Here is a 26,635-nt window from a genome sequence, read left to right on the forward strand (position 1 = left end):
AATCTGAGAAGGTCCACAACTTAGTCCAGAGTGTGCCATTTGGGACAGGGCCAATAACGATCTTCACAAACCAATGGGTAACGTGACTAACGTCATGGTCATGGACACTATACGTCCATATTTTTTCAGTCTATGGGAAAACCAATAACACAGTAGGAGGCAACATGACTTTATGTGGCCCCGCAAGAAGCAAAGGCGGATGACATCACAGTACTGTGAGAGCGATGCGACAGCAGACTCCTTCGTATGATTTCTCGAATTGCTCTTGCGGTATTTTGATGTCATCCGCCTGTCTTGCAGCCCCACATAAAGTCGAACAAGCCTAATATTAACATAATATACTGCCCTACAAAGGCTAAGTGCAGGAACTATGCAAACACTGAAACCGAGAAAAACATGGTGGTTATTTTAAGACATTTGACAGGATAGGTGTGCATTTTACAGAAAAAAAATCCTGTGGAACATTTCTTATTCAATCAGAATAAAGCATTATAGCAGAATAAATAAATACAATTTTTTTTTTCCAAAAGCATTTAAAATACAAATTCAAATACAGATGTTAAATACATGTATCTGAAATATTGCCCATCTCTGAGTCCAAATACATGTGCAAATCATTATTCTGTTCTTTCTTTCACTTTCACTCTTTACAAACTCTTATGGTCTTCATCTAAGCATAACAAACAACATAATGAAAGCATTTGGGAAAACCAAACTAAACAATCTGATACAAACCAGATGTTTGTTGAACCGAAAGAAAGGTAAAGATAAGTGGACAGGAAGATTTATGGCCTGTATCTGTTTTTCATCCCTGGTGTGGGGGAAAAATGCATTATTTCAACACACAGTCTCTCTCTCTCCCTGCCTCTCTCTCTCCCTTTTGGGCATTATATAAAGCTCGTCCGCACTCATTGGTCTTCATTGTTAGAAGCAGACAGACAGTGAACAGTCACAATGAATCAGATAAACGTGATATTTGCCTTAGCTCTGCTCTGTGCAGCATCTTTACCAGGTGAGTAATACAGTATACAGTAAAGTTTAGTGTTTTTTGTTTATGTATTGCATATGCCTTTGTACATTTCCTTTGCATGTCTATACATTTAACCTCTGTTACATTCTGAAAGGTTTTCCTTATGTTGTTATGCTTTACTCAACTTTATTTTAATATGTTGTGGATATGTGTAGGTGAATGCATCACGGGTGGAAATGAGGCTGCCCCAAACTCTCGACCTTACATGGCTTCACTTCAGTGGAATGAAAAACACGAGTGCGGTGGGTTTCTGATCTCCGATCAGTGGGTCATGAGTGCAGCACACTGCTTTAGGAACGGGTACGTAAAATAACAACTTCTGACTGACAGCAGTTAAAGTTAAAAAAACAATCACAAATTTACTCTGGCTGTTCGGAGATACTAAATACTGTTGAATTAATATTGACATTTACTTTTAAGGCATGCAAATTCATTTTCTTGTTTGCTACAGGAAGGAATCAGGAGTTAAAGTTGTGTTGGGTGCTCACTCACTGTCCAAAGCCGAGGACACTAAGCAATCATTTGATGTCTCTGCTGTTTACAACCATCCAGACTTCAGCATAAGTAACTATGACAATGACATTGCCCTGCTCAAGGTATGTCGTAAACCCTGTTGCATTTATGTACAGTAAAGCTTAAAAATATCAGAGTACTCTATGTGTGTATACACAGTTGCAAGAGGATTGAAACCATAGACTGAAAAAAGATTTACACATCCTTATCTGCAACTGTAAGACTGTCAGAATGATGAATTCTATGTTTTTGTTACTGACAGCTGGAAAGTCCAATCACAGAGAATTATGCAGTGAAACCAGTGAAATTCCAACGGGAAGGAGGGGTCGATCCTGAGGTGAAGTCTGACGTGGATACAGCCGGGTGGGGCTCCTTGAATAACTTGGGAGGTCGACCAGATAAATTGCAAGAGCTCACTATCACAGTCATGGATAGATGGCTCTGTGGTCGTAGTGACCACTATGGAGACAAGTTCACAACCAACATGCTCTGTGCTGCAAAAAAACAAAAGGACACTTGTGATGTAAGTTTATTTACTTCAAAGGTTTATGTAGCACTTAATGGCTAAAAAACACATTTAATGAACTCTTTCTCTTCAATGTCCAATAGGGCGATTCTGGAGGTCCTCTGTTATACAAGGATGTTGCTGTTGGGATAACCTCAAATGGAGGGAAAAAATGTGGCTCCAGCAAAAAGCCTGGACTTTACACTATCATCTCTCACTACACCCAGTGGATTGATCGTACCACAACTCAATAAGAGGGAAAAGATTTCTGTGGAAAATGATTTTTTTGCATATTATATTGCATATAATTTCTTATAGCTTCAGCATTTAGCTTTTGTATTTTTACATTTTAATAAAATCTTTACTTTACCTGTATGAAAGTGTGTTGTTTTTAGTGTTTTTTTTTCTCTCTAAATAAAATGCAATCAACACCACTATAAACCAATAAAATATAAAAATAAAAAAATGCATAAGGTGTAAATAGTTAAAGGGATAGTTTACCCCAAAATAAAAAAGGGCCAACATTTTAAACACAGTTTTTCCAACCTAGGTGTATATGAACTTCTTTTAATGTTCTGGCTCTTTTTAGCTTTATAATGGCATTGGATAGTGCCCCATTTTTTAAAGCTCCAAAAAAGTGTCCTTCCATCAAAAACTTTTCTATACAGTTATTAAATGTTTTCTTTTGTGCACAAATTTGCCTTTTTGGGTGAACTATTCCTTTAATCACATTTTCATGTTGCAAGGCCACATATGGTATGAATTGTGTAAACTTCATAGTGAGGATAAAATAAACACTTTATATTAATAATAGGGGCAAGAATTGATTTCAAAATGTCTCCATAGTTTTACTATGCTTAACATATTACTTGTAAATATAGGTTATTGTAATATGCTTAAATAGATCTTTAGTGGGTATTTTGCTTATACCTATAAGGATCAAAACAATTTTTACTTATCAGCATTAACATTTTGAAGGATGCAGGATTTTTTAATGAAACACATTAAGACTTCTCTGTGGGGTTAACATACAACATATTTCAACAGTTTCTGGCGGTTTAACGTGCAATAACGTCTGTCGATTTGTTTTAACATGTTGCAATGCTAAACTATGTGTTATGTAATAATTGATAAGGGCTTCATTAAATCTGAGTTTTGAAATACCCTTTCATGCCTAGTAATATCAAAACGTTTGTACATTTAGCCTGACGGTTGGATCTAACGGCATCTGTCCACAAGTTTTAACAGTCTGCTCAACATCCACTGATGTTGCAATAGCTGCAAACTGTGGGTAAAATGGTCCATGTGGTTTTTAAGAAAAACTTGAGTTTAAACAATGTAATGTAAATCTTAAGCTTTTGGACGCCAGATAATAGCTCCTTGACCTGGGAATAATTAACAGTTTCCATTGTTTTGTGTGCAAAATGTATTTCAATGCAAGCAAACCATTTCCAGTAAGCTGTTATGGCAAGTGGCCATAGCTAGTGGTGCTAGCGGGTGAACAGGTAAAAACTTAATAAGCCTAAATGTCAAATAAATCAGATTCACAGATCTTATGTAATGATCCAGAAGGGTATTGGGGCCTTAAGGCTGCATGCAATTTTGGAACAACATATAGGGGTGAGTAAATGATGACATAATTTTTGGATGAACCTCTATAGGAAGAATGTCTAACTTGTCTGTTACTTGCTCACATTTGTTCAGGGTTCAGTACTGTAAAAATAAAAGTGCAGCATGAAGTTAAAACAACTTGGTTTTGCAGATCAATTCAACCTACTATTTTAAGTTTTGGCTTAAAAAAGTTGACATAACTTATAAATTCAAGTTTACATTGTTTAACTTAATTTAACTTAAGTTAACCTCCTAAGTTGTCCACATACATGGACCTCACTTTTTTTGCACCATGATACTTAATTCTGTGTAACTGGAACCTGTTGTACACAAACATTGACAAATATATGCTTCACGTTCTAAGAAAAATATTTGTTTATTATATTTACTGGTTCTTCCTAACCCCAAAATAGCAGGTAGAAATCTGAAAAAAGACAAACCAAAGCTCGGGTCTTAGGAGGTTAAAGTAACATAAAAATACATGTTGATTTGACAAAAATGCCAAATCAGTTCAAGAAAGTGCAGTTTGCGAAATAAAGTCATATCCCTCCCGCTGTGTTTGGTTCTTTTCTGGCATTCTTTATGTGAGAGTCAACTAACTAAGTATGACTCTAGACATGAGCCAACAATCTATCAATGGGTGAGCACAGAAATGAAATATTTGTACACAAACAAATTCAGATGTGTTCTCATAAAGGTTACTTTTCCTAAGTAAAATGAATATTTAAAGAGATAATTCACTCAAAAATGAAAATTCTGTCTTAACTTACTAACCCTCATGTTGTTCTAGGCCTGTATGAATTATTATTATTATATATATTTTTTTTGTTGAACACAGAAGAAGACATTTTGATAAATTATGATTGGCGGAAACCATTGACTTCCATCGTAGGAAAAACAAATACTGAATTGGAACCACCAACTCTGTGCTTACCTTATTTTATTAAAATATCTTCAGCATCAATGATCACAATACTTTCATAGTATTTGTTTATCCTATGGAAGGCAATGGTTTTCGACAGCTGTGTGTTTATCTTCTTCCAAAATGTCTTCTTTTGTTTTCATCAGAAAAAAATTCATACAGATTTAAAACAACATGGGGGTGAGTAAATTATGACAAAATATTTATTTTGGGGTGAATTATCCCTTTTACATTTACATTCCATTGCATTTACATCTCCTTTGTGTGAAATAACCATGGAGTACATTACTGTATTGTATAACTTACAGTATAATGTGCTATACTTGATTCCACTGTTCAACTTGCAATATTGTGTCAAATACTTATGCGGTACACTACTGTCTATTTTGCAGTATTTATATGATGTGCAGTAACGTGTAATAAGTTTCTAATGTGTAATACTTACTTAATACTTGTGTTATTAGTATGCAAAAATGCAACATAGATTCTAGTTTTATGCCACTGGGCAATAAGTGTGCAATATTTAATACTCCATGACTCTTGTACTTGATTTACACCGCCATAACATTCTTTTTGGTTTAGGGTGTGTTGTTTTAAATAACTATATTTAGACTTGTTTATTTATTTAGTTGCATGTTTAGCTTGCACTAACTATGTGACTGCACGTAAGGACTGCTCAAATTTCATATGTCAATATTGTCAATAGTGACAATAAAGTATCTTGAATCTTGAATATGAGTCTATGCATGCCAGCTTGGCCTGCCCTAACATCCAGTGTAATCATCCAGATGTCATCATCCTGACTGACAGTCATGTGGGCATGGCATGAGGCCTTATGGAAAATGTACATACTTGCAACCCAACCAATATTGTCCTCAAAGCACATGGAGCTTGAAAGTGTTGTATATGCAATGAATATTCCATACAACACCCATCTGGGTCTTATTTTCATATTATGAATACTCTAAATTTACAATAAAAGGTAAAGTGTAAGTGCTTACAGTTAATTCCTGTAAATAATTTATGAATGCTATAATAAATAAATGCTATGCAACAGGTGTACAGTTTTCAATATGGCACTGTATGACATACAGCAGAATACTCTGATTTCACTGTTAACAGTTTTACAGTGTGATGTTAAGCTGCTAACAATCATTTAACACTGACCACAAAACTGGTAAAAAGCAGGTACGGTATACCAACACATTGAGAAGAAACAGTATATAACAGTACTCATACAAGGAAGTCAAATCCTCAGGGTCAAGAGTTGGAATGCAGTCCAGTGGCTGTGTTCCAGTTTCCTGATAGTTAAGATTACTCAGTAAACTCAGTGTTGGGGAAGCATAGGGTACAGTGTTTTGTAAGTGTTGTGCAGTATAGTGGAAGTCATGTTTTTTAATCATTTCTTTTATAGGACACCATTTAAAATAATATTTTAACCACCAAAAGATTCCTGTGCCAGTTTAATGTACTCTAAAAACTTAAAAAGGATAATAGTTGTGGGCCTGGGGACCTGCCCGTGTTTGTTGGATTGTCTTTGGCAGGAAATCTCAACAAACTGTCTGCCAACTCTTTATCTAAATGTTATCACGTGCAAGTAATCTCCCCCAGTTCCTGTTTTTCTATTTTTACAGGTCTTAGACCTCAGAAATGAGTATGCTTGATATTACATTGATACTGTGTTGTAACATTTAGTTTTTATCTCATAGTCTTAGGCTTTCTCCATGATTGGGATACAAGACATTTTCAAAACAGAAAAGAGTTTTAAAAAATACCATGCAAAGATCTCCATGATAACAATCGAATGCATAACAATGTGGCTTCAAAGCTGTATGGTTCCAAATGTATCTTTTAGGTTAGATAGTGTAAAACCGAACCACACATTACAACCAAAGTCATTTAGAAACAAAAATTACAAAAATATGAAGTGTTTGCCTATCTGTATCTGTATAAATCAGTTATTAGAGCATTACATTGCTGTATAAAGTCATAGGTTTGATCATCACACATTTAGTACCGATAAAATGTATAGATTAAATACACTGGATGACAATTTGGATTAAAGCTTCTGCTAAATGAATTAATATATCACGTGACCCGCCAGTGGCTGCCCCTGCCAGCCAGCTGAAGATTGAACCCCCTCTCTAATATAGCCTACAGTAATTCCAGTGTGCCCCCAAAGGGGAAAAATATTGTAGATTATGTATATGTGTAATGTAATGTAAACTATAACATGTAGGCCTAAATGCTGCTCTGGTAACCTTACGGGGAATTTACTGTAAATTAATTTAACAAACAATAAAACGCTTTTTGAGGATTGCATGAGATACTCCAAGATTTCTTCATTCGACTTCAGCGGGTGAAGAGGAGCCAGCGGTATCATTTTATTGTTTTAATAGTCAATAACGTTTTAAAAAAAACTTTTTAGTGACAAAATGGTTAATATTTTCACATATGAAAGGGATATATTTTATTTCTGGGACGGCAAAATGTCTGTCTTTTAATACAGCGCAAAACAGAAACCACCAACCCCCCTCTTCTTTGAGGATATGGTATGAGCGGTTCCTATGCGCTCCAGTCTGTTGTTCTCTCGTACAGTAAGTAAATCGTTTGCTATGGAGACTAACAACAGCTATAGAAATTGTGACGATTCTCCAAAAGCTTTCTAAATACCAAGCAATAAACATGGCTGCTATAAGGAAAAATGGAAAATCTCCAGTAATGACCGCTGCCGTAAGGTAATTTATATTTTCGTCCTTTATTTCCGTGCCAGTTGATGCTGTTTTATTTCAAGGCGGAGGAGGCTCGCGGGCCAACCGTCCGTTCGTCCTCCGCATACTGATTTCAAAAGAAGAAGAGGCATTAGTGTTGTGAAATGTCACACAATTGACAGTTGTTAAACGAAATTTTATGATCTATCAGATAATTATCGCTAACTAAATTGTCTAACACCCCCGCCCACCATTTAGTTAGTGAAAACCATCATTCATCTCGGTTTATGTTCCCTTGAGACACACAAACGTTACCTCGTTTACAAGATGGTGACAGTCATAAACACAGCAAAAATCCGTTTGCCTCGGTTTTGCTTTATTTTTAATAGCTAACTGCATTGTTATTTGGTAAACGTTATACAGTATGTGGGATATTTGATATTCAAATGCCTGCCTTGAGCGTTAATATTTGAAATCCAAATATCGCGACATCTTCCTGTGTCTATGTTAGATCATTTTGTATACCACATATAAATGCCAAATGTACGCCATTATTCTTAATATTTGAAGCAAGATGTTATATAATTTCCAAATATTCACCTTATTTTTCACGACAACAAGGGCGGCGCCATTTCGCTCATTTTGTCAACGTTCTTCCGGCCGCATAGACGATGAGCAGCTGAGGCAGTGACTGAAGGCGACGTGTTAAGCTTAAAAAGCTCACTCGAGCGCCTTTATGTTTCTTTCTTACCAATTTTAAGCCAACTGAGGAACACCCTTATCCCAATTAATGGTTCGACTACGATGTTCCGGTAACTTTAAACCACGCCGGGTGTTGAAAAGGTGGCCAGTTTCAGGTAAGCTATCTTAGCTAACTTTGTGCTCGTTCGCCTAAAGTTAGATTTGTGAAGTCCGTTCTACAAATACACTTAAGATCAGTAACGTTAGTTTATAAAATGCAACTATTTGAATGGTTTTAATTGTCCACCTATATTTTTATATTTACGATATACAACGAGATATTATAGTACATTGCATTCTTACAGTAGCCCACGTGATTCCTACAAGTTACTGAGATTTCAGATGCTAGAATGTCAGTTCATTTCTCATTCAGATATTGATGATAATGACCTATTAAACAACGTATTATTTAACACTGAAGTTAAAGGTTGTGTGTATAATGTTTTTGTCTCTTTTTAATGCATCTCTCTTACACACTGTTCTGTTTAAGTATGGGTGCCATTTATATATTAATTCTCATGATGCAAGTTTATTTTAAATACTAACATAAAACTGTTTATGGTTATATTGTTTTCACAGATGCATTGATGTTTAGTGATGCAGTGGACAACTGTGAGGATGATACAATCAACATGTTCCTAAACTGTGATGCAGAAACACAATGGGAGCATCTATCCGTCTCTGACCACAACTACACTTTAAAATCACAACTCAACCTGAAGCAACCTACATCTGATATGGGAAAACACTGGTGCGGTTTCCCGGACAGGGCTTATCCTGGTCCCAGGCTAAAATGCATATTTGAGCTACAATAATTTAAAAACACCTTTTACTGACATACCTCAACATATATGAGTGCCATTGTTTTGTCACAAGATGCGCACCAGTCTTGTTTTTTTGTAGGGTTTGTTTGTAAAAACTAAAATGTCCTAATATAATTAAGGCCTAGTCCTGTAAACCCTGTCCGAGAAACTGCTTCAATGTGTTGAGCTGGCACAAATGTACATATCTCTACTGAGAAACAACCATCTTTGTCAGCTTTAAACAGGGTTGATATTGCATCCATTACACAGTCGCCAAGCACTTTACCAGTACATACACCAACAGCTTCCAGATATACGCTTGGGATCAGCTCCTGATGACTCCGATAAAGCTGTGTCTTAATTTATTGCAGGGTGGTCTTGCTTTACCTGTTGTAAAGTTACATTAAACCTTCATATGTGATCAGATGTCATGCAGTGATATTAAACATTTACAGTGTGATCAGATGTTGTGCATTTTAATTAAACCTTTACAATGTGATCAGATGTTGTGCAATTATATTAAACCTTTACAATGTGATCAGATGTTGTGCATTTATATTAAACCTTTACAATGTGATCAGATGTTGTGCATTTATATTAAATCTTTACAATGTGATCAGCTGTTACCTGTCATGCAGCTATAAACATTTACTATGTGATCAGATGTAACCTGCCATGCAGTTATATAAACCTTTACAGTGTGATCAGTTATTATCTGTAAGGAATTTCTTAAACCATATGTGAGCTTTGTAGATTCCACTTAAAAGGATTTAAGTCTCCTGATTTGAAGGAATAAGTGTTGGCAAGTTTGCAAATGAATTCTATCATGGTACCACATAAAAACGAAATAGTTATTGGACTGGCTAAGGTGCACATTTGCTATAAAAAAGACCAAATCACTGTGTAAATATTGGTAGACATACTTTTAATAATTTTCAATGCTGCTCCATCAACTCCTGAAAGGACGAGGTAATTAAATATGCCAGGTTACTTGCCGCGGCCGCTTCATATCGTCTAACCACGAGACGATTGATGGGACAAACTATCCGAGCGTCGTATGACGTTTTAACCGTGCTCCTAATTTAAAACATTTACAGCAGTAGCGATATTTGTCATTTCACTAAAGTTATAGTGAACTACAAACAATCTTCTAACCACCAAACTAACCACCGAATGCACTGTGCCATATTAGCAGCGGAAGTCGGTTGACAAAATGCGGAAGAGCGAAGAATTAAAAAGGGGCGTGGCGGAATAAGGTGAATAGGACAGAAAATATGGGAGAGGGCAGCTTAGGGTTTCAAGAAAGATTGAAAGTGTCCAGTCGGCCTCCGTAGATATCGTTTTCAACGAGAAAAGACCTGCCTTTATGGTTGTAGGCTTCATTTCAACAAATGTTGCACCTGAATGAAGAATGAAGCATGATGACATAAATATTTTGCCCACAATTGAAAATATCATATAAATCATAGCAGTGACATATGGGCGTTTTTCTAGACAGGATTTAGATTAATCCAGGACTAAGCCTTAGTTATATTAGGACATTTAAGTAGTTTTTACAAAATACAATAGCGTACTGGTCTGCATCTTGAGACACAACAATGGCACTAATATATGTTAAGACATGACAAGGTGTTTTTTTTTATTAAGGCAGCTCAAACTTGCATTTTAGTCTGGCACTATAAGCCGTGTCCGTGAACCATCTCATCTAGACTAATGCAAGATTTATTGTGGTATATGTTTATGTTCATATTCAGTGCATGTAATACATTGTTGTGTTTGCAGCTGCTCCAGATTGCGACAGGTTCAGGCTCTGCTAAAGGATGATGTTAATACAGCTCCAGATGGCATTCTCTGCTCCCTGGGTGAGTTCATTATTCAAGATCACCTGCGCTCTTTTACTCATATCATCTTTACTCCAAAGACAGATGGAGATGACTTGCACCAATGAGCCACCAGTATGTAACAGGTTGTTTTGTTTTTGATTTTTCAGGTATTGACAGCCGTTACAATGTAGGCTGCAGCGAGCTGGCCAACTATCTTTTCTGTGGTCGATATAAACACTACCGTTTTGACATAGAGCAGATCCGAGATGATATCCCAGAGGAGGTGCTGGATGGTAGGTCCCTACTCATCCGTTTATATGAAAGAGTAAAGCATTTAAGTAATTTGATTTACACAAATAAGCACATTTTAAACCTGGCTCTGATTTTTTTATTCCTAGATGTGATCATTCTTATTAAGTCAGAGTGTGTGCATCTGTACTGCAACCCAGTGAATTATGGCTACCTGCTTCCTTATGTTTCTCACTGGAGGAACCTGCACATCCACTGTTTGACTGAGACGGAGGTATTGACCTGCCACATGTTTTCCCAATCCTTACATTGCATCTCTCCTAAGGTTTTAACACTCTGTGGCGGTTTCCCGGACAGGGATTAGACATATCTTAAAATACATCAGTGCCCTTTGTTTTGCCTCAAAATGCACACAAGTAAGGCATGTTTGTTAAAACAAGTCATATTTTATAATTTAACCTAGGCCTAGTCCTGGTTTAAGATAATCCCTGTCTGGGAAACCACCCCTCTGTGTATCTCAAATCTACTAGTTGTGTTGGTTGGTCCTCCTTTTCTCATTTTTCCTTTTTTTTTTCTTTTAGTATGAGGATGAAGAGGTGGCAGAGGAATTTAAAATATCAAGTTTTGTGTCCATGGTTCAAGACTGCCATTGTATTGGAATCCCCTACAGTTCCCATGGTTAGCATCTAATACACAGATTACCATAGTGTGACAAAAATAGCATTTTATAATGCATTTATTCGCTTATGGTTAATTCATATTGTCTGTAGGCCATGTTCAGAAGTTCGACATGTTCATGCTGGAGAAATGGCCCATCATTCAGGCATTTGCACTGGAAGGAATTGGGGCTGGAGTATTTTTCACCATGAAATATAAGGTCTCACATTAATATTCTATACATATACATACACTCACCTAAAGGATTATTAGGAACACCTGTTCAATTTCTCATTAATGCAATTATCTAATCAACCAATCACATGGCAGTTGCTTCAATGCATTTGGGGGTGTGGTCCTGGTCAAGACAATCTCCTGAAATCCAAACTGAATGTCAGAATGGGAAAGAAAGGTGATTTAAGCAATTCTGAGCGTGGCATGGTTGTTGGTGCCGACTGATTCAAGCTGATAGAAGAGCAACTTTGACTGAAATAACCACTCGTTACAACCGAGGTATGCAGCAAAGCATTTGTGAAGCCACAACACGCACAACCTTGAGGCGGATGGGCTACAACAGCAGAAGACCCCACCGGGTACCACTCATCTCCACTACAAATAGGAAAAAGAGGCTACAATTTGCATGAGCTCACCAAAATTGGACAGTTGAAGACTGGAAAAATGTTGCCTGGTTTGATGACTCTCGATTTCTGTTGAGACATTCAGATGGTAGAGTCAGAATTTGAGGTAAACAGAATGAGAACATGGATCCATCATGCCTTATTACCACTGTGCAGGCTGGTGGGGGTGGTGTAATGGTGTGTGGGATGTTTTCTTGGCACACTTTAGGCCCCTCAGTGCCAATTGGGCATTGTTTAAATGCCACGGCCTACCTGAGCATTGTTTCTGACCATGTCCATCCCTTTATGACCACCATGTACCCATCCTCTGATGGCTACTTCCAGTAGGATAATGCACCATGTCACAAAGCTCGAATTATTTCAAACTGGTTTCTTGAACATGACAATGAGTTCACTGTACTAAAATGGCCCCCACAGTCACCAGATCTCAACCCAATAGAGCATCTTTGGGATGTGGTGGAACGGGAGCTTCGTGCCCTGGATGTGCATTCCACAAATCTGCATCCACTGCAAGATGCTATCCTATGGGCCAACATTTCTAAAGAATGCTTTCAGTGCCTTGTTGAATCAATGCCACGTAGAATTAAGGCAAAAGGGGGTCAAACACATTATTAGTATGGTGTTTCTTATAATCCTTTATGTGAGTGTATATTCTATATGTATATATTAGATTGTTACTATATTGTTAGAATATTGTAAACCAGCACACATGATACAATGCCCATTTAACTTGTTTGCTTTTCGGCAACATTTTACAATAAGGTTGTATTTAAAACCATTAAATAATGCATTAGCCAATATAATGTACTAACAATGAAAAATACCTCAAAACCTTTATTAATTTAATTCCTTTGTATTTCTTAGCTAACGGACGTGAGTCAGAAACTCTGGCAAGTGTATAGTAGATTAGACCCAGTTTCTTTGGAAAGCCTTCTTAATGAGGTAAGCATAAAACCATGCAGTAGATATTAACCTTTTACATGCTCACGCACACATTTCTTAGTCAGCTAAATGTGACATTTTTTTACAGGATTTGCAGCTTTTTGAAAGACAATGGAGTTGTCTTTTCTCCAGTATGGACATAGAGAGTGCACTGTCCATGCAGGAGCTGTCAGAGGCCCAAGTTGCAGAGGTACACAGCTGTTGACTTAAATATAAAAGAGACACTAGTTAATTCCTTGTGGATATAATCAAGTCTTTCAATACATTTTAATCTAGTTGAATATTCAGTTTTACACCGATGCACCACACTGCAGTAGTAAAATGGGTTGCAAATTTTGTTGGAGATGAGTCATTGCATGATGCTTAATCACATTTACTGTGTCTTTCAGCCTTTCAGAACATATTATTCGCATGGTCTCATTTCCAGCAATATCACAGACAAGAGGTACTTGCAATTCACAGAGCAGTTCATTTTAATACCTTTATACGGAAATAATTTCTTAATTTTCCTTTGTGAAGCACATGATGGATTATATATGGCTTGTGTTGAATCCCAGTAAAAGCAGGCAGCCGTTTGTCTTGTTTGGGAGTCACTCAGCTAAGGATGACCTGGAGGATTACTGTTTTACATTCCCCTCTGAAGGCCACCAGGTCCGTAACACTGGACCCGATGGAGGACTCGCCAAACACATGGTGAGTGAGCACCACACCGTGGCATCTCTGCAGAAGCCTCAGTTTAAGACATCAATTTTCACTTGTTTTTCATACGTATGTGACCTTTGACCACAAAGCCATGAGAGTACATTTTTTTATTCATCATCTAAAAGCTGAAAAAATAAGCTGATGTATAGTTTGTTAGGATAGGACAATAATGGCCAATATGTAACTATTTGAACATTTGAGAAATTCGGCTTTAAAGTTAGTAGGAAATTTACTAAATATTTTCATGGAACATGATCTTTACGTAATATCCTAATGATTTTTGGCATTAAAAAATGTCTACTTTTGACCCATACAATGTATTGTTAGTGCTACAAATATACGTGTGCGGCTTTTGTGGTCCAGGGTCACATACAGTATTCTTTCAACTATATGAGACGTGTGCCTTTGTTGTAGCTGCTGCAGTGTGTGGCTCCTAAAGGGCCTCTGGCTTGTGCTCGAACCTATTTCTTTGGAACCACTCACATCCCTTATCTGGGTGAGTATGGCTTTAAAAATGTCTTTAAAACTTCCAGATTTTCTATCAGCTTCGTTGTTAGTTTACTGTTTTTTCTAATCTGACAGGAAATGACAACATCCAGCAGAAGAGTACTGATCTCAAGTAAGTACTCTTGATTGGTTGTGTGCTTCTATTAGACTTTATTGATTGTACTGGTACTAAAGTAAGATCTGGTGTGTTACAGGCTGCTTTCACAAATCTACTCAGCTGCGGTTCAGTCTGTACTGGCAGGAATCAAATGTTTTTCCATCAACTCCAGTCCCAGTAAGGTAAAAAGAATTAGCAAACCTTTCTGACTACAGAAGATTTACTGTGTAAAACACATTTCTATTAAAGATCTATGCTAAATATACTTTTACTCATCCCATCTTAATATGCGGAGACAACTAAAAGTAAACTATTTGGGAACCTTTGGGTGATTAATACTGACTTGGTTATGCTATTGAAATTTTTTTGGTTTTTTTTGACAATCCTGACCAGCCTGGCATAGCAACTTTGATTCAACCAATGCCTTGGGTTTGAGGTCAAGCAATGAAACATGGGGTGGGGGTCAGAAAACCTGTCAAAAAAAAAAACACAAAAAAATGTATCTGTACATGTAAAATAGGCAACTTCACAGAGAATTATTAAGTGTGACTAAAAATTACTTTATTTTTTAAGATCATTTATTTACCACTATATTTTTTTCGAAGGCAAAGGATGTAGCAGCTCAAACATTTCAGCTGGCCTTAGAGAAATATGGGTTGATCCAGTACAGAGGAGCTCTTAGGTATGCAATGCACTGAAATGTCACTTCATTATAAAACATAAATTGACTTAAAGGCGGGGTGCATGATCTCTAAAAGCCAATGTTGACATTTAAAATCACCTAAACAAACATGCCCTTACCCCAGTACAATCTGGACCTTCTTTTAATAGCAACAGTGGCGGTGAGTAGACACACCTCTTACTGCTGATTGGCTACAAGTGTGTTTTGGTACTCGGCCCGACTCCCTTTTCCAAAGTGTTTTTCAGAAATCATGCACCCCACCTTTAAAATGGCATATCTGTAATATTTAAGTCTTCTGCTGCGTTCACACCAGCCGCGGTAGAGGCATCATGCACGAGTGATTTCAATGTTAAGTCAATGTGAAGACACAACCGCCTCATCCGCGTGTCTAGTTGGCGCAAATTGAGCAATGCCAAAGGAAACGCTTCATATGCATAACGTTAGCGGGATTTTATAAAATAAAACACAAATAAGTTGTAATTATATTAGTACAAATATTACTCTTCCGCCAAACAAAGTAGTTCCTCAGAATCAAGTGTGACTGAAACAGAGCGCAGTTCCCAACCAACAAAGATGCAGCAAAGACACAATGAAATATGATTTAAGACTGTGGTGTTTATTTTATAAATCACCATTTATCTAATTTATACATTAACATTTATATTGTGCTGTTGAAGTGATGATCAAATATGCTTGGAAGCATGCTGAACTCTTTCCCCGTCAGCGTTTTTTTTTTTAAGTTGCCACCCAGTTTTAGTTTAATGCCTTGCAGAAAAATTATCTTCTTTAAATAAACATAAAATATCAAATGAAAGAACAGACCAAACGCTTTCAAAAAAAAAAAAAAAAAAAAAAAATTTCATTCATCCTACCTTCATTTGTTCCCTTATCACCTCTCAAATTTTTAGCTAAAAGCGGAGATAATTCCATATTTGTGAAGAACTTATGTAAGAGATCAGATTGAGCCATCAAAACTTACACGCTGTGTTTTCAGTGTTGAGTGAATGCGTCAGTGTTTAAGTTGGGTAAGATCGCCACCCAGTGGATAATAGCGGACGGATGAACTTGAGTTATAAACTCTTCAGACAATGTTTTCTCTTTATCGACGAGATGACTCAACAACATTTATTGACATTTATCTCGCCATTAATTGTGCAATTGTAGACAAATTAAAAATATGATTAAAAAACACTGTTGTTTATTTTCATAAACCAGTACGCAGCAACAGTGGCGCAGTGATACTTATGTAATGTGGTCTGAACCGTGAGGTTACCGGTGTATTTTATCACTGCTTAGAACGCGTTTCAACCAATCAGAATGAAGAACCAGAACTGCCCGTTTTATAATGCGAAATAAGCCCCTTCAGTGTGAATCAAGACCCTCCGCTTCGCGTCGGGTCCTGATCACACTGTCGGGGCTTATTTCCCAATAACTACCGGCTGCCTCTACATTATCCCTTACTTAGAAACACGCTGCGTTAACCAATCAGGAGCTTGTTCTAGTAGTGACGTGATAACAGTAAGCGAGCGGAGTCGCAGAAGCCCCTTGATGTCTTGATGACTAGAATTTGAAGCAGGTAAACTCAAAATGTTCAAGCAGCAAACTAGACGCAGTAGACGTGAATTTGACGCCTCAAACGCAACTGGTGTGAACCCACGGTTACTGCATGTGAGGGTCAAACTGTTTTCTGCTTTTGTTGTGAGTTATGATTGTACTTGGTCTCTTTGTTTCAGGTCCAAAGCTGTGTTTAGCATACAGGCTGTCGACAATGACGGAGCGTGAGTTCCTTATACACACACACAGTTGACACTGTTATACATTTAAACTTTTGGCTCTTTCATTGAATATTTATGATTTTATATTATATAAATGTTTTGAGTATTTTTCCCTACACAGAATTATTCCACTCAGTGCTGAGGACAGTCGCTTTCTGGTTAAAACTGTGAGTACAAGAGTTATTTTCTACCTCACTGCAGCTTTAAATTATATTATTATGTTGGCTTGACAAAGCCAACATACTGTTCTTCGATCTAAGCTTATTATTATTATTATTATTATTATTATTATTCTTCTGATCCCCAAAATTTTTGACTGTAACTCCTCCTAGAGCTTTCAAGCTACATTCACCAAACTTTCCAAAAGTCTTCAGACTGGTCTGACTTAGCGTGCTATGACTTTTCTAACTGATGGGACCTACCGAATTCCTAAACGGGGCGCTCAAACACCCCAAATTTTCCATTGACTTAACATTGCGACAAACTTTGACGGGTCATAGCTGCGAGCGAGAAATTTGTAGAAACTTCTGGGTTACCACATTTGAAGAGGCTGGCAGGCTCTGTAAGAACATGCCTCACATTGGGGTGTAAGTTTCACCCCTGGGGTGTAAGGGGCACCCAAATTTCCCCATTGACTTATAATGGGGCAGGGAACATGTCCATATAAGGGAATAAAAGCGTCCCAGATGGAATATCTTCACTTTAGAGTGTCGTAGAGAGATGGGGGTGGGCTCAATTTAGTCAGGCATCCAATCAGTCTCTCAGGATCGCCCCATAGCTATTAAGCCACGCCCCTAGCAACCATTTTTGGGCACCCTAGCAACATATCCCATAGACTGCCATTATAAAATGCCCAGATGGATATCTTTGCAGCACAGTGTCACAGAGACATAGGGGTGGGCTCATTTTACTCAGGCATCCAATCAGTCTCGGAGGATTCTTATTGAGGTATTAAGCCACGCCCCTAGCAACCAAATATGAGCACCCTAGCAACATAATAAACAAAGCCTTATATCTCTGGATCCGAACATCATAGAGACATGGGGGTTGGGTCTTTTGGTCATGTTAGCCTTATGCTAGCTCCATGCTAAGTCATACTAGCTTCATGCTAGTTTCGTGCTAGCTTTATGCTAATTTCATAATAAATCTTGCTAACTTCATGCTAATCATGTTAGCATCATGCTAGCTTCATACTAATTCATGTTAGCATCATGCTAACTTCATGCTAATTCATGTTAGCTTCATGCTAGCTTCATGCTAATTTATGTTAGCATAGTGCTAGCTTCATGCTAATTCATGTTAGCTTCATGCTAGCTTCATGCTAATTCATGTTAGCATCGTGCTAGCTTCATGCTAATTCATGTTAGCATCGTGCTAGCTTCATGCTAATTCATGTTAGCATCGTGCTAGCTTCATGCTAATTCATGTTAGAATCGTGCTAGCTTCATGCTAATTCATGTTAGCATCGTGCTAGCTTCATGCTAATTCATGTTAGCATCGTGCTAGCTTCATGCTAATTCTTGTTAGCATCGTGCTAGCTTCATGCTAATTCATGTTAGCATTGTGCTAGCTTCATGCTAATTTATGTTAGCTTCGTGCTAGCTTCATGCTAATTCATGTTAGCATCGTGCTAGCTTCATGCTAATTCATGTTAGCATCGTGCTAGCTTCATGCTAATTCATGTTAGCATCGTGCTAGCTTCATGCTAATTCATGTTAGCTTCATGCTAATCATGCTAACATCATGCTAGCTTCCTGCTAATCATGCTAGCATCATGCTAGCTTCATGCTAATCATGCTAGCATCATGCTAGCTTCATGCTAATTCATGTTAGCATCATGCTAGCTTCATGCTAATTCATGTTAGCATCATGCTAGCTTCATGCTAATTCATGTTAGCATCATGCTAGCTTCATGCTAACATCATGCTAGCTTCATGCTAATCATGCTAGCTTCATGTTAATTCATGTTAGCATCATGCTAGCTTCATGCTAATTCATGTTAGCATCATGTTAGCTTCATGCTAATTCATGTTAGCTTCATGCTAATTCATGTTAGAATCATGTTAGCTTCATGCTAATTCATGTTAGCGTCATGCTAATTTATGTTAGCATCATGCTAGCTTCATGCTAATTCATGTTAACATCATGCTAGCTTCATGCTAATTCATGTTAACATCATGCTAACTTAGTGTTAAACATGCTAACATGGTAACTTTTGCTATCATGTTTACGGAAAGTTATAATACTAAACTAAACTTGTTTTAAATTTCTCTCAATCTGTTTTAAACGTTCAGGCTAGGCTTTGTCAAGCCAACATAAAGTTTGTCTTCAAACTTTTCTATCTAGTTTTAAATTGAACTTTGAATTAATTGGAGTCCTTTACAGGCATCCATGGTGGTGTATGATATTCCAGATCTTCAAAGTGGAGTAAACCTGGGATCAGTAGTTTTTTCCGAGTCCTTTGTAGAGTCCAGCATTTACATTCAGCAGAGAGGTAGGGATTTGATTTGTGAGAATATTCAGTTGATGGTTCATGGACATGTGACATTGTAAGGCATCTCTTGTCCTGCAGATGGCACCCTTTCATCAGACAGCGGCTTTACGGTGCTCACCTCATCAGTTCCTCGCCATGTCTCCTGGCTGGTATAATGAACTCACTATCTCACTCAATCTACACTCACACACTTGCGTTTAACGCTGCTAGTCAGCAATATGGAAAATTACAGTTTTGAATGGCATTTAAGGCATAACATTACAGTAATTTGACCAATACTGAAACCAATTTTGATTTGAATTGATTGATTTTTGTGTATTATAGGTTGATGAAACTGATGTGCGAATGTCTGAACAGGCTCAACATTTACTGAAGGTTAATTTGTTTTACAATATAATCTTAAATGATGCCATAAAAGCTTTCTCCCTCCTGTTGTATTTACTATAATTATTATGTGTGTGTGGAAACAGAAGGAAGATGGTACGTGTTTGGGCATTCCTCTAACAGTGAAAGACTCTGCCTACATGTTCTCCAACAGCCTGCTGTCTACACCTGAGGAAGGTCAGATTTCACCTCTACAGGAAGGTCATTATCATGTAGTCATTGTGTACAGGCACTGATGGGTTTTATCGTCCTGTAGGGAAGCTGGCGTTTTTCACAGAGGGTATCCTGTTCGTCCATCCACATCACGGCTCCATCACGCTCTCTATGAGTCACATCAACGCCATTAAACTCTTTGATGGGGTGAGCAATGTCCTCAGTAGGGGTTGGTTTTCACATGATTTTTGTAATTTAGAAAGAACTGGATGATTTTCATGATGTTTGGTTGAGGGTCATAAAACTCTGACTTTTTTTTGCAACTGTACAGAATCAGCACCATGGTAAACTAAATTATGCTTTAGCTGAGTCATAAGCTTTCCTTTTGAATTTAATGTTATGAAAGAGAAAAACTGAATACTGCGGACTGCAAAACTATTTTTAATGAATGTTCAGTCGAAAGAAACAAATTAAATCATTAGTCTTAAACACACCTGACCTACTAAATGTGTTTGTACATTAAATGCTTTATCAAAACTCATTAATGTAATTTTGAAGTGAAAGTGGTATTTTTCAATTTCCTGCAATTGTATCTACAACAAATTAATCATATTTTTGTAGACCGTTATATGTAAGACTGTTATGATGAAACCTGATACCATCTTACCTCAGGTTTATTACACTACACAACACTACATCATCAGTTGTGAGTTGGCGCTGACTAAAAAGATGAACTTTTTTCACAGAGCTCCTCGTCTGACATTTCAATGCTTTTCATCGAGTATCAGACCTCTCTTCTTCCACACCTTCCATTCCCATTACATAGTGCCGAAAACTGTCTTGCCATCGCTCTTATCCCCAGAACCAAAAGCTACAAAAGCCTCTATTCTCAGGTACCTGAAACACATACACACACGCACACACAGGTGCAACATGTTTTTTTGTCATCCTGGTTTTTGGTATATTTTTTTCTGTTTGTAAATGAGTTGTGATATGATTCGCAGGTCCTGCCAGTTTGGCGTAAGTCCGAATCTGAGCTGAGAGTTCAACATGTCGTCCACGACCAGCTGAGCCCTGAGCACAAAAGCATGTGAGTTAACACATCGGTCTGCATTAGCTCTGCCAGCAACAAGATTTATTGTGGTCTTATTCTGTATCTGACCCCAGAGGTATTGCTTGGATATCATTATGGAGAGCGTGGTGATATCTGATGATGCGTTTAATTTCAGGTACGCCAGGCTGTTCAAGCTTTGTGAGACACATGCTTCAGCAGGAAATGTCTACAGAGCTAATTTGAAGACCGCTTATCCACAGCTACCAGAGGAGGGCAGGTAACAGACATGTACACTCACATGAAACCTGTCCTAGCAGGCACGACTAAACAATATCTAATCTATTTCAAGTCCGTCTGAGTTTTTGAAATAAGTAGCCTTGGACATGACAAGCAACAAGACATTTTGTCAATTGCTTGATTTGTATCTTTGGCACTACCAGTCTTAGAGGCTGCTTACACTTGGCATTAACATGCGTTTTCGTCGATCGATCACAAGTGGACAACGTTAATGCCAGATGTAAACGGTGTTAAACGTTTTGAGCTCGACCACTTTCAACTACATTCAGAGGTAGTCGAAACCCTTTAGATCGGATTGCTTTTGTAGTGTAAACGCACATGTGGTTCTTCTGGCGCGAATACACGGTATACAGCGCTATTTTTAGCCTTTTATTGATAAAACTAAAGAGGCTGATCGCCACAGTTTCATTTTGCAAGCGTGTGAAAGTTGCGAGATCTTATTTCATCAATTGTGCTGAAAATTCAGAGAAAGCTCTAACATATACATGTACAAAACACTGTGCAGCATGTTTACTTACAACAAAAGCAGTGGACTCTAACATAATATTAGTTCGCGTCCATATAACCTCGTCATTACTCCCGCTCGCATTTAAATGACAGCAGCGAGACTCGCCCACCGTCTCGACAGACCACCCCCTCAAAGTATTCAGGAGAGAAGCGGTCGAAAGTGGACAGAAGAGACAGATTTAAATACCAGGTGTAAACGTGATGTGTCTTTCTCGTTCACTTGTGATCCGATCAACGAAAACACATCTTAATACCAAGTGTAAACAGACCCTTATTGGTCCAATTTTGTGTCATTTATAGTGAGGTCTAAAAGGACTCATTGAATGGGGTGTTTTTCATTTTCTGGTTTATAAGTTGAATAAAAAATTAACGTAGTATTTGGTATGTCTCTCTTTGCTGTAATGACAGCATGCACTGAAGCTGGCAGCAACTCCACAAGTCAAAACCTAATGATTCACGGTATCCCAGCATGATTCGAGAATGTTCCAAAGAGCAGCTGGTGAAATATGACCTTTTGTAGAAAGGGTTTTTTGTAGTCAATGTCACAAATGTCCTGAAACTGACCTAGAATGAGGTTGTACATTTATTATATTCCTAAATCCTAGAATTTTCACATTTAGGGGCTTTTTACACCTGGTCACTTCATGCGTTTTCTCTGATCGGATAGCTAAATGCCCTCCGGAACGTTTTCGAGACGGATTTAGATCCAATTGCTCAAACCACTTTGGGAGGTTATCTGGGACGCATTTCAGATGAAACTGGACAAGTGTAAATACATCTGGTTGATGAAACCACATATGTCAGCATATAACTCCTCCCAAACGTAAACACGTCACCCGGAAGTTAGCCGGCAAAGACGCAAACAAACAAAGACGACACACTTATTGCTTTATGGATAGACGACAGCGGGTTAAAAAGCTTTCTAGAACCAATAAAAGAGTCCAATGACAAACTCGAATGATATTTAACAAAGGAATAAAACTTTGAACTTTGAGAGAGAGTTTTGTAATTGCTTTTCTCCCGTCATGGACGTTAAATCATCGCACCGTCACTCTCCTGCTGCGTCCCCTGCCCAACATACAGTACAACATACAGTAACGGTACATTCACACGGGGCGTAAGCGTTAACGCTTTCCATTCACTTTCAATGGGTGATGTCATGCGTTGCCAAACTGAATTGTGGATCCGCCGGTGCCGCGTCAGTGCCGTTGCTCGCGGCAGAAGTTGAACCTTTCTCAACTTTTCAAGTGGCGTCCAGCCAATTAGATCGCCTTATGCAAATAACCTAGGCAGAGCCAGCCAATTACGTTTATGGAAGACCGGAGAATGTGTTGCGGCCACTGTGATTGGCTGTTGGCCACGCTTCAGACAAGCCTTACGTCAAGCGTTAATGCTTACGCCCCATGTGAATGTACCGTAAGTGCTGCCTTCTGTTGCATAAACGTTGTCTTAAATTTTTTAAGGCGGAGTAATGAATAGTGTATTTGCATTTTGCGCAGGAGTAAAAGATCGGATTCATATCCGTTTTGCCAAGACGCATTTATGTGGCCAAATGTAAATACAAACAGTTTTACCAGTTTAGGTAGCTATCAGATCAGAGAAAACACATGAAGTGACCAGATGTAAAAAGGCCCTTAGATTACATTTTGATTCCCAGATTGCCTGGTTCATGATTTTGTTTGTTTTAACCCAGTTTTACACTAAAGTGGCAAACACACTGGAGACTTGCATGTCATGTCTGGTTAGGACATGGTGTTATTTTGGAAAATGTGATGAGGAGTTACAGACAGTGTGGTGCTGAGATGTTTTATTTTGATGCGTTTAGCATGTTGATATCTTGTAGGGCTGCTTGATTGTGGGAAAATCATAATTAAAATGATCAGAATACCTGACAGATCTGGAAATACAGATTTTGTTTGCCTCCAAAACATGATTTTATTTTATAATTAAGGTTGCTCTGGTACATCAAATATCCAATATTTAAACTTGCAGTAATTACAGCAGCACATTTTTCTGGCATAGTGTTAATACATTTTTCATCGGTACTGTTATCCCATGCTTTTTGCAACTCAAGCCAAAGGCTTTCCTTTGAATGTACAAGTGATGTTTATTTTTCAACTGCGGCACAATAATTGCGTTACCTCAATTATCTTGTTTCTGCAAACATTTGAATACAAAATGATTTAGTGCACAGCTCAAATGTATTGATATTCTTATTTTAGATTCCTTCAACATTTTGCCATCAGCAGTAGTGTGGGTGAAGAGTCTGTCTGTAGCGACCACTTGTCTGCTGTCTTTTCAGACACCGTACCTGAAAATACCACACCTGAGTCCAAGAAAAAGGTGAAATGCATGTGAAAATATTGCTACTGTGCAATATGTTCCTTGCTGGTTGCTGGAGATAAACATTGAAAGTGAATAATCATAGACAAATGTGTGTGTAGGTGGTCCTCACCATCATCACAGGTCTGCCGGGCAGTCATAAGGAGAATATTTGTGATTTCTTGCTGGAGGTGAATCAGAACAGTGGCAGGTGAGAGTGTAATGAACATTTATAGTATTGTGTTTCTTTTGAACAACATTTAAGAGATGTTAGATCAAAATGGAGATGCTAGCAATCATATTAAATTGCTGTGCTTGTGTATTAAGTTGCTGTTTTTTAAGTCAAATTGTACATTTTTGTAAGTTTGACATTTAGTTTTTCTATCGCACTTTTCTTAATAGAAAGTGTAGAAATGATTCATGTATAATAGTGTGTTAAAGGCGGGGTGTATGATATTTAAAAAATGCTTTGGAAAAGGGAGTCAGGCCGAGTACCACAACACACTTGTAGCCAATCAGCAGTAAGGGGCGTGTCTACTAACCGACATCGTTGCCTGGGTTGTGTATGTGTGGGGCGGGTCTATTAAAAGAAGGTCCAGATTCTATTGTGTTTGTTTAGGTGATTTCAAATGTCAACACTGGCTTTCAGAAATCATGCTGTGATACACTTTTGTGGATGTATACTGAGTACAGTTTGATTGACAGGTGGGAGGTGTTTTGTCCTGCAAAGGAGGGCTCTGAGGAGTTCAGTGCACCACATCTTCAGCGGTTCCTGAGCGGCATTTTGACCAAACAGAGTGAGACGGATATGAAGCCCTTCAGGGTTTTGCTGCTTATACCAGGGTGAGATGGATTTTAACACCGTGGCTGTGTCTTAGAACAAGCTGTCTGCTTAAACTAAATATTGTCTGTGTGTGTCGTAGGTACACGGATGTGCTAGATGTAATCCAAGCTATAACTGCTCATCCAGACCCTCAAGTTCACAGCGTTGTGTCAGTGGGTGCCGTGTCAGCCTGCATCAACCCCCTCACGTCCTTCATCAAACACAGGCAAGAGCTGAGAGTTTTTCCACATGACATTTATCACACCCACTTTCACTGAAGAACACTTGTAATTCAGATCATAAGTGCTGTAATTAGGAAATATATGTAATTATATAATTACAATGTAACCAAATAATCACTAAAGGGACTGTTAACACACTGTAATTTCCCTCTATGATGTCATATCTGTAATTGCCTTTCACAGGCTTTTCTTCCCGAAACTCCTGGAGCAGTGCAGTCAGGGTGAGTTGCTGTCAGTATGTTTCCTTTGTGTGCTAGAGATGAGGTGGTGGTGTAGCAGAGTGGTTAAAGATCTGGCCTGGGTAAACAAAAGGTTGTAATAGGGTGGAAGTTGACCAGTTTTTGACCAAAATTGTTTATTGTACAAAGTAAACACAGTTATTAAAATCAAGCTTTATTCAAATAACCATTTAAATATGTGACCCTGGACCACAAAACCAGTGATAAGTCACACTAGTATATTTTAGCAATAGCCAACAATACATGTTTGAGTCAAACATTATAGAATTTTTATGACAAAAATCATTAGGAAAAAACTTTTCATCCTATTTTTATTTTTTTCTCCGTTTATAAACTCTTAAATATGGGTATTTTTCTTCAAAAATATAAAATTTTGAGCAAAAAGCTGAAATAATAGCATTTTTGTGAAGGAATTTTGTTAGAGATTGGTTTTCAGGGGTTCATTTCCCAAACAACGACGTAACTGGCTGCTGAACCAACATAGTACGATGCAAAGTTGGAGAAACTGACTACCTTGTCACGACTGTTTCCCGAAAGCATAGTAACTTTGAGCACATTCGTCGTTTGAACCATGTTGGTTAAACAACATAGTTGATCGTGTCACGTGGGAAGTGAAGTATACTAATTAAACTGTGCAAATCGATTTAATGTCAGATCACTGCTGTAAATAACATATATTGCATTGGAAGACTGATTTTGTTATGGTAATTTAGTTATCTGTGGGTACTTTTCAATATATTCAATTCATGCGCAAGTTCCCTCTTACATCACTCCTCCCAGGGATTCCCCAGGGTCTTAAAGCTCAGGACAGCGCCAGAGATGGGGACTCGAGTTTGAGACTCGGACTCGAGTGCGACTAAGGGTGCACTCACATTATCCAAACCAAACCAAACCATGCCCCAGCGCGATTGTCACCGCTCCCTACTCCCCCAGATGCACGCACTCACACTGTACTTCTTATCGATCCGAGTCAGGGCGCGCTTTCGTCATTAAGATGCGATTGTTTTGAAAAAAGCAGGAAGTAAAGCGCTCTCTTAACATTGGAACCCACCTTAATGATAAGTCTGTATTTTTTATTCTGAGTCATTTGGTGCGCGATTACAGACAGCCCTCTCACATGTCACCATATTGCTTAGTTGATGTGTCACGTGTGCAGCTCGGACATTCACGTAACCCCGCTGCTCGCAGCAAAAGGTTTTTACAGAGGCAGAT

The 26,635-nt window shown here is 38.1% G+C and overlaps 2 protein-coding genes and 1 long non-coding RNA gene across 3 annotated transcripts in view; all 3 read left to right on the forward strand.

Moving 5' to 3' along the window:
• Positions 1–858: 858 nt before the first annotated feature.
• Positions 859–2,417, forward strand: cfd (complement factor D (adipsin)). Its single transcript, XM_065297080.1, has 5 exons — positions 859–1,012; positions 1,186–1,330; positions 1,482–1,626; positions 1,806–2,066; positions 2,153–2,417. The coding sequence occupies exons 1-5, from the start codon at positions 955–957 to the stop codon at positions 2,300–2,302; spliced, it is 759 nt and encodes a 252-aa protein (XP_065153152.1). The 5' UTR covers positions 859–954; the 3' UTR covers positions 2,303–2,417.
• A 4,767-nt stretch (positions 2,418–7,184) lies between these two features.
• dnaaf9 (dynein axonemal assembly factor 9) overlaps positions 7,185–26,635 on the forward strand; it is a 53,583-nt gene continuing 34,132 nt past the window's right edge. Inside the window, exons 1-29 of the mRNA XM_065297081.2 lie at positions 7,185–7,319; positions 10,619–10,698; positions 10,827–10,952; positions 11,058–11,182; positions 11,490–11,586; positions 11,679–11,785; positions 13,068–13,145; positions 13,234–13,335; positions 13,535–13,590; positions 13,703–13,838; positions 14,262–14,343; positions 14,430–14,466; positions 14,549–14,633; positions 15,057–15,133; positions 16,867–16,911; positions 17,030–17,075; positions 19,294–19,402; positions 19,481–19,551; positions 19,727–19,777; positions 19,873–19,963; positions 20,043–20,146; positions 20,686–20,832; positions 20,944–21,029; positions 21,169–21,270; positions 24,020–24,140; positions 24,242–24,330; positions 24,825–24,962; positions 25,043–25,168; positions 25,368–25,405. Of these exons, the coding sequence (XP_065153153.1) occupies positions 7,267–7,319; positions 10,619–10,698; positions 10,827–10,952; positions 11,058–11,182; positions 11,490–11,586; positions 11,679–11,785; positions 13,068–13,145; positions 13,234–13,335; positions 13,535–13,590; positions 13,703–13,838; positions 14,262–14,343; positions 14,430–14,466; positions 14,549–14,633; positions 15,057–15,133; positions 16,867–16,911; positions 17,030–17,075; positions 19,294–19,402; positions 19,481–19,551; positions 19,727–19,777; positions 19,873–19,963; positions 20,043–20,146; positions 20,686–20,832; positions 20,944–21,029; positions 21,169–21,270; positions 24,020–24,140; positions 24,242–24,330; positions 24,825–24,962; positions 25,043–25,168; positions 25,368–25,405 (2,605 nt within the window). The 5' untranslated portion in view covers positions 7,185–7,266. The remainder of the gene's footprint in view (positions 7,320–10,618; positions 10,699–10,826; positions 10,953–11,057; positions 11,183–11,489; positions 11,587–11,678; positions 11,786–13,067; positions 13,146–13,233; positions 13,336–13,534; positions 13,591–13,702; positions 13,839–14,261; positions 14,344–14,429; positions 14,467–14,548; positions 14,634–15,056; positions 15,134–16,866; positions 16,912–17,029; positions 17,076–19,293; positions 19,403–19,480; positions 19,552–19,726; positions 19,778–19,872; positions 19,964–20,042; positions 20,147–20,685; positions 20,833–20,943; positions 21,030–21,168; positions 21,271–24,019; positions 24,141–24,241; positions 24,331–24,824; positions 24,963–25,042; positions 25,169–25,367; positions 25,406–26,635) is intronic.
• Positions 7,892–9,413, forward strand: LOC135787241 (uncharacterized). The gene is made up of 2 exons (XR_010547046.2): positions 7,892–8,149; positions 8,613–9,413. It is a non-coding gene; the product is annotated as an uncharacterized lncRNA (long non-coding RNA).

This window comes from Paramisgurnus dabryanus, chromosome 20, assembly GCF_030506205.2.
Source record: "Paramisgurnus dabryanus chromosome 20, PD_genome_1.1, whole genome shotgun sequence".
Taxonomy (NCBI): domain Eukaryota; kingdom Metazoa; phylum Chordata; class Actinopteri; order Cypriniformes; family Cobitidae; genus Paramisgurnus; species Paramisgurnus dabryanus.

Coding starts and splice junctions, on each gene's coding strand:
- cfd (XM_065297080.1), top strand. CDS start 955: ATGAATCAGATAAACGTGATATTTGCCTTAGCTCTGCTCTGTGCAGCA. Junction 1,627..1,805: donor ATGACATTGCCCTGCTCAAG/GTATGTCGTAAA, acceptor TGTTACTGACAG/CTGGAAAGTCCAATCACAGA. Junction 2,067..2,152: donor AACAAAAGGACACTTGTGAT/GTAAGTTTATTT, acceptor AATGTCCAATAG/GGCGATTCTGGAGGTCCTCT.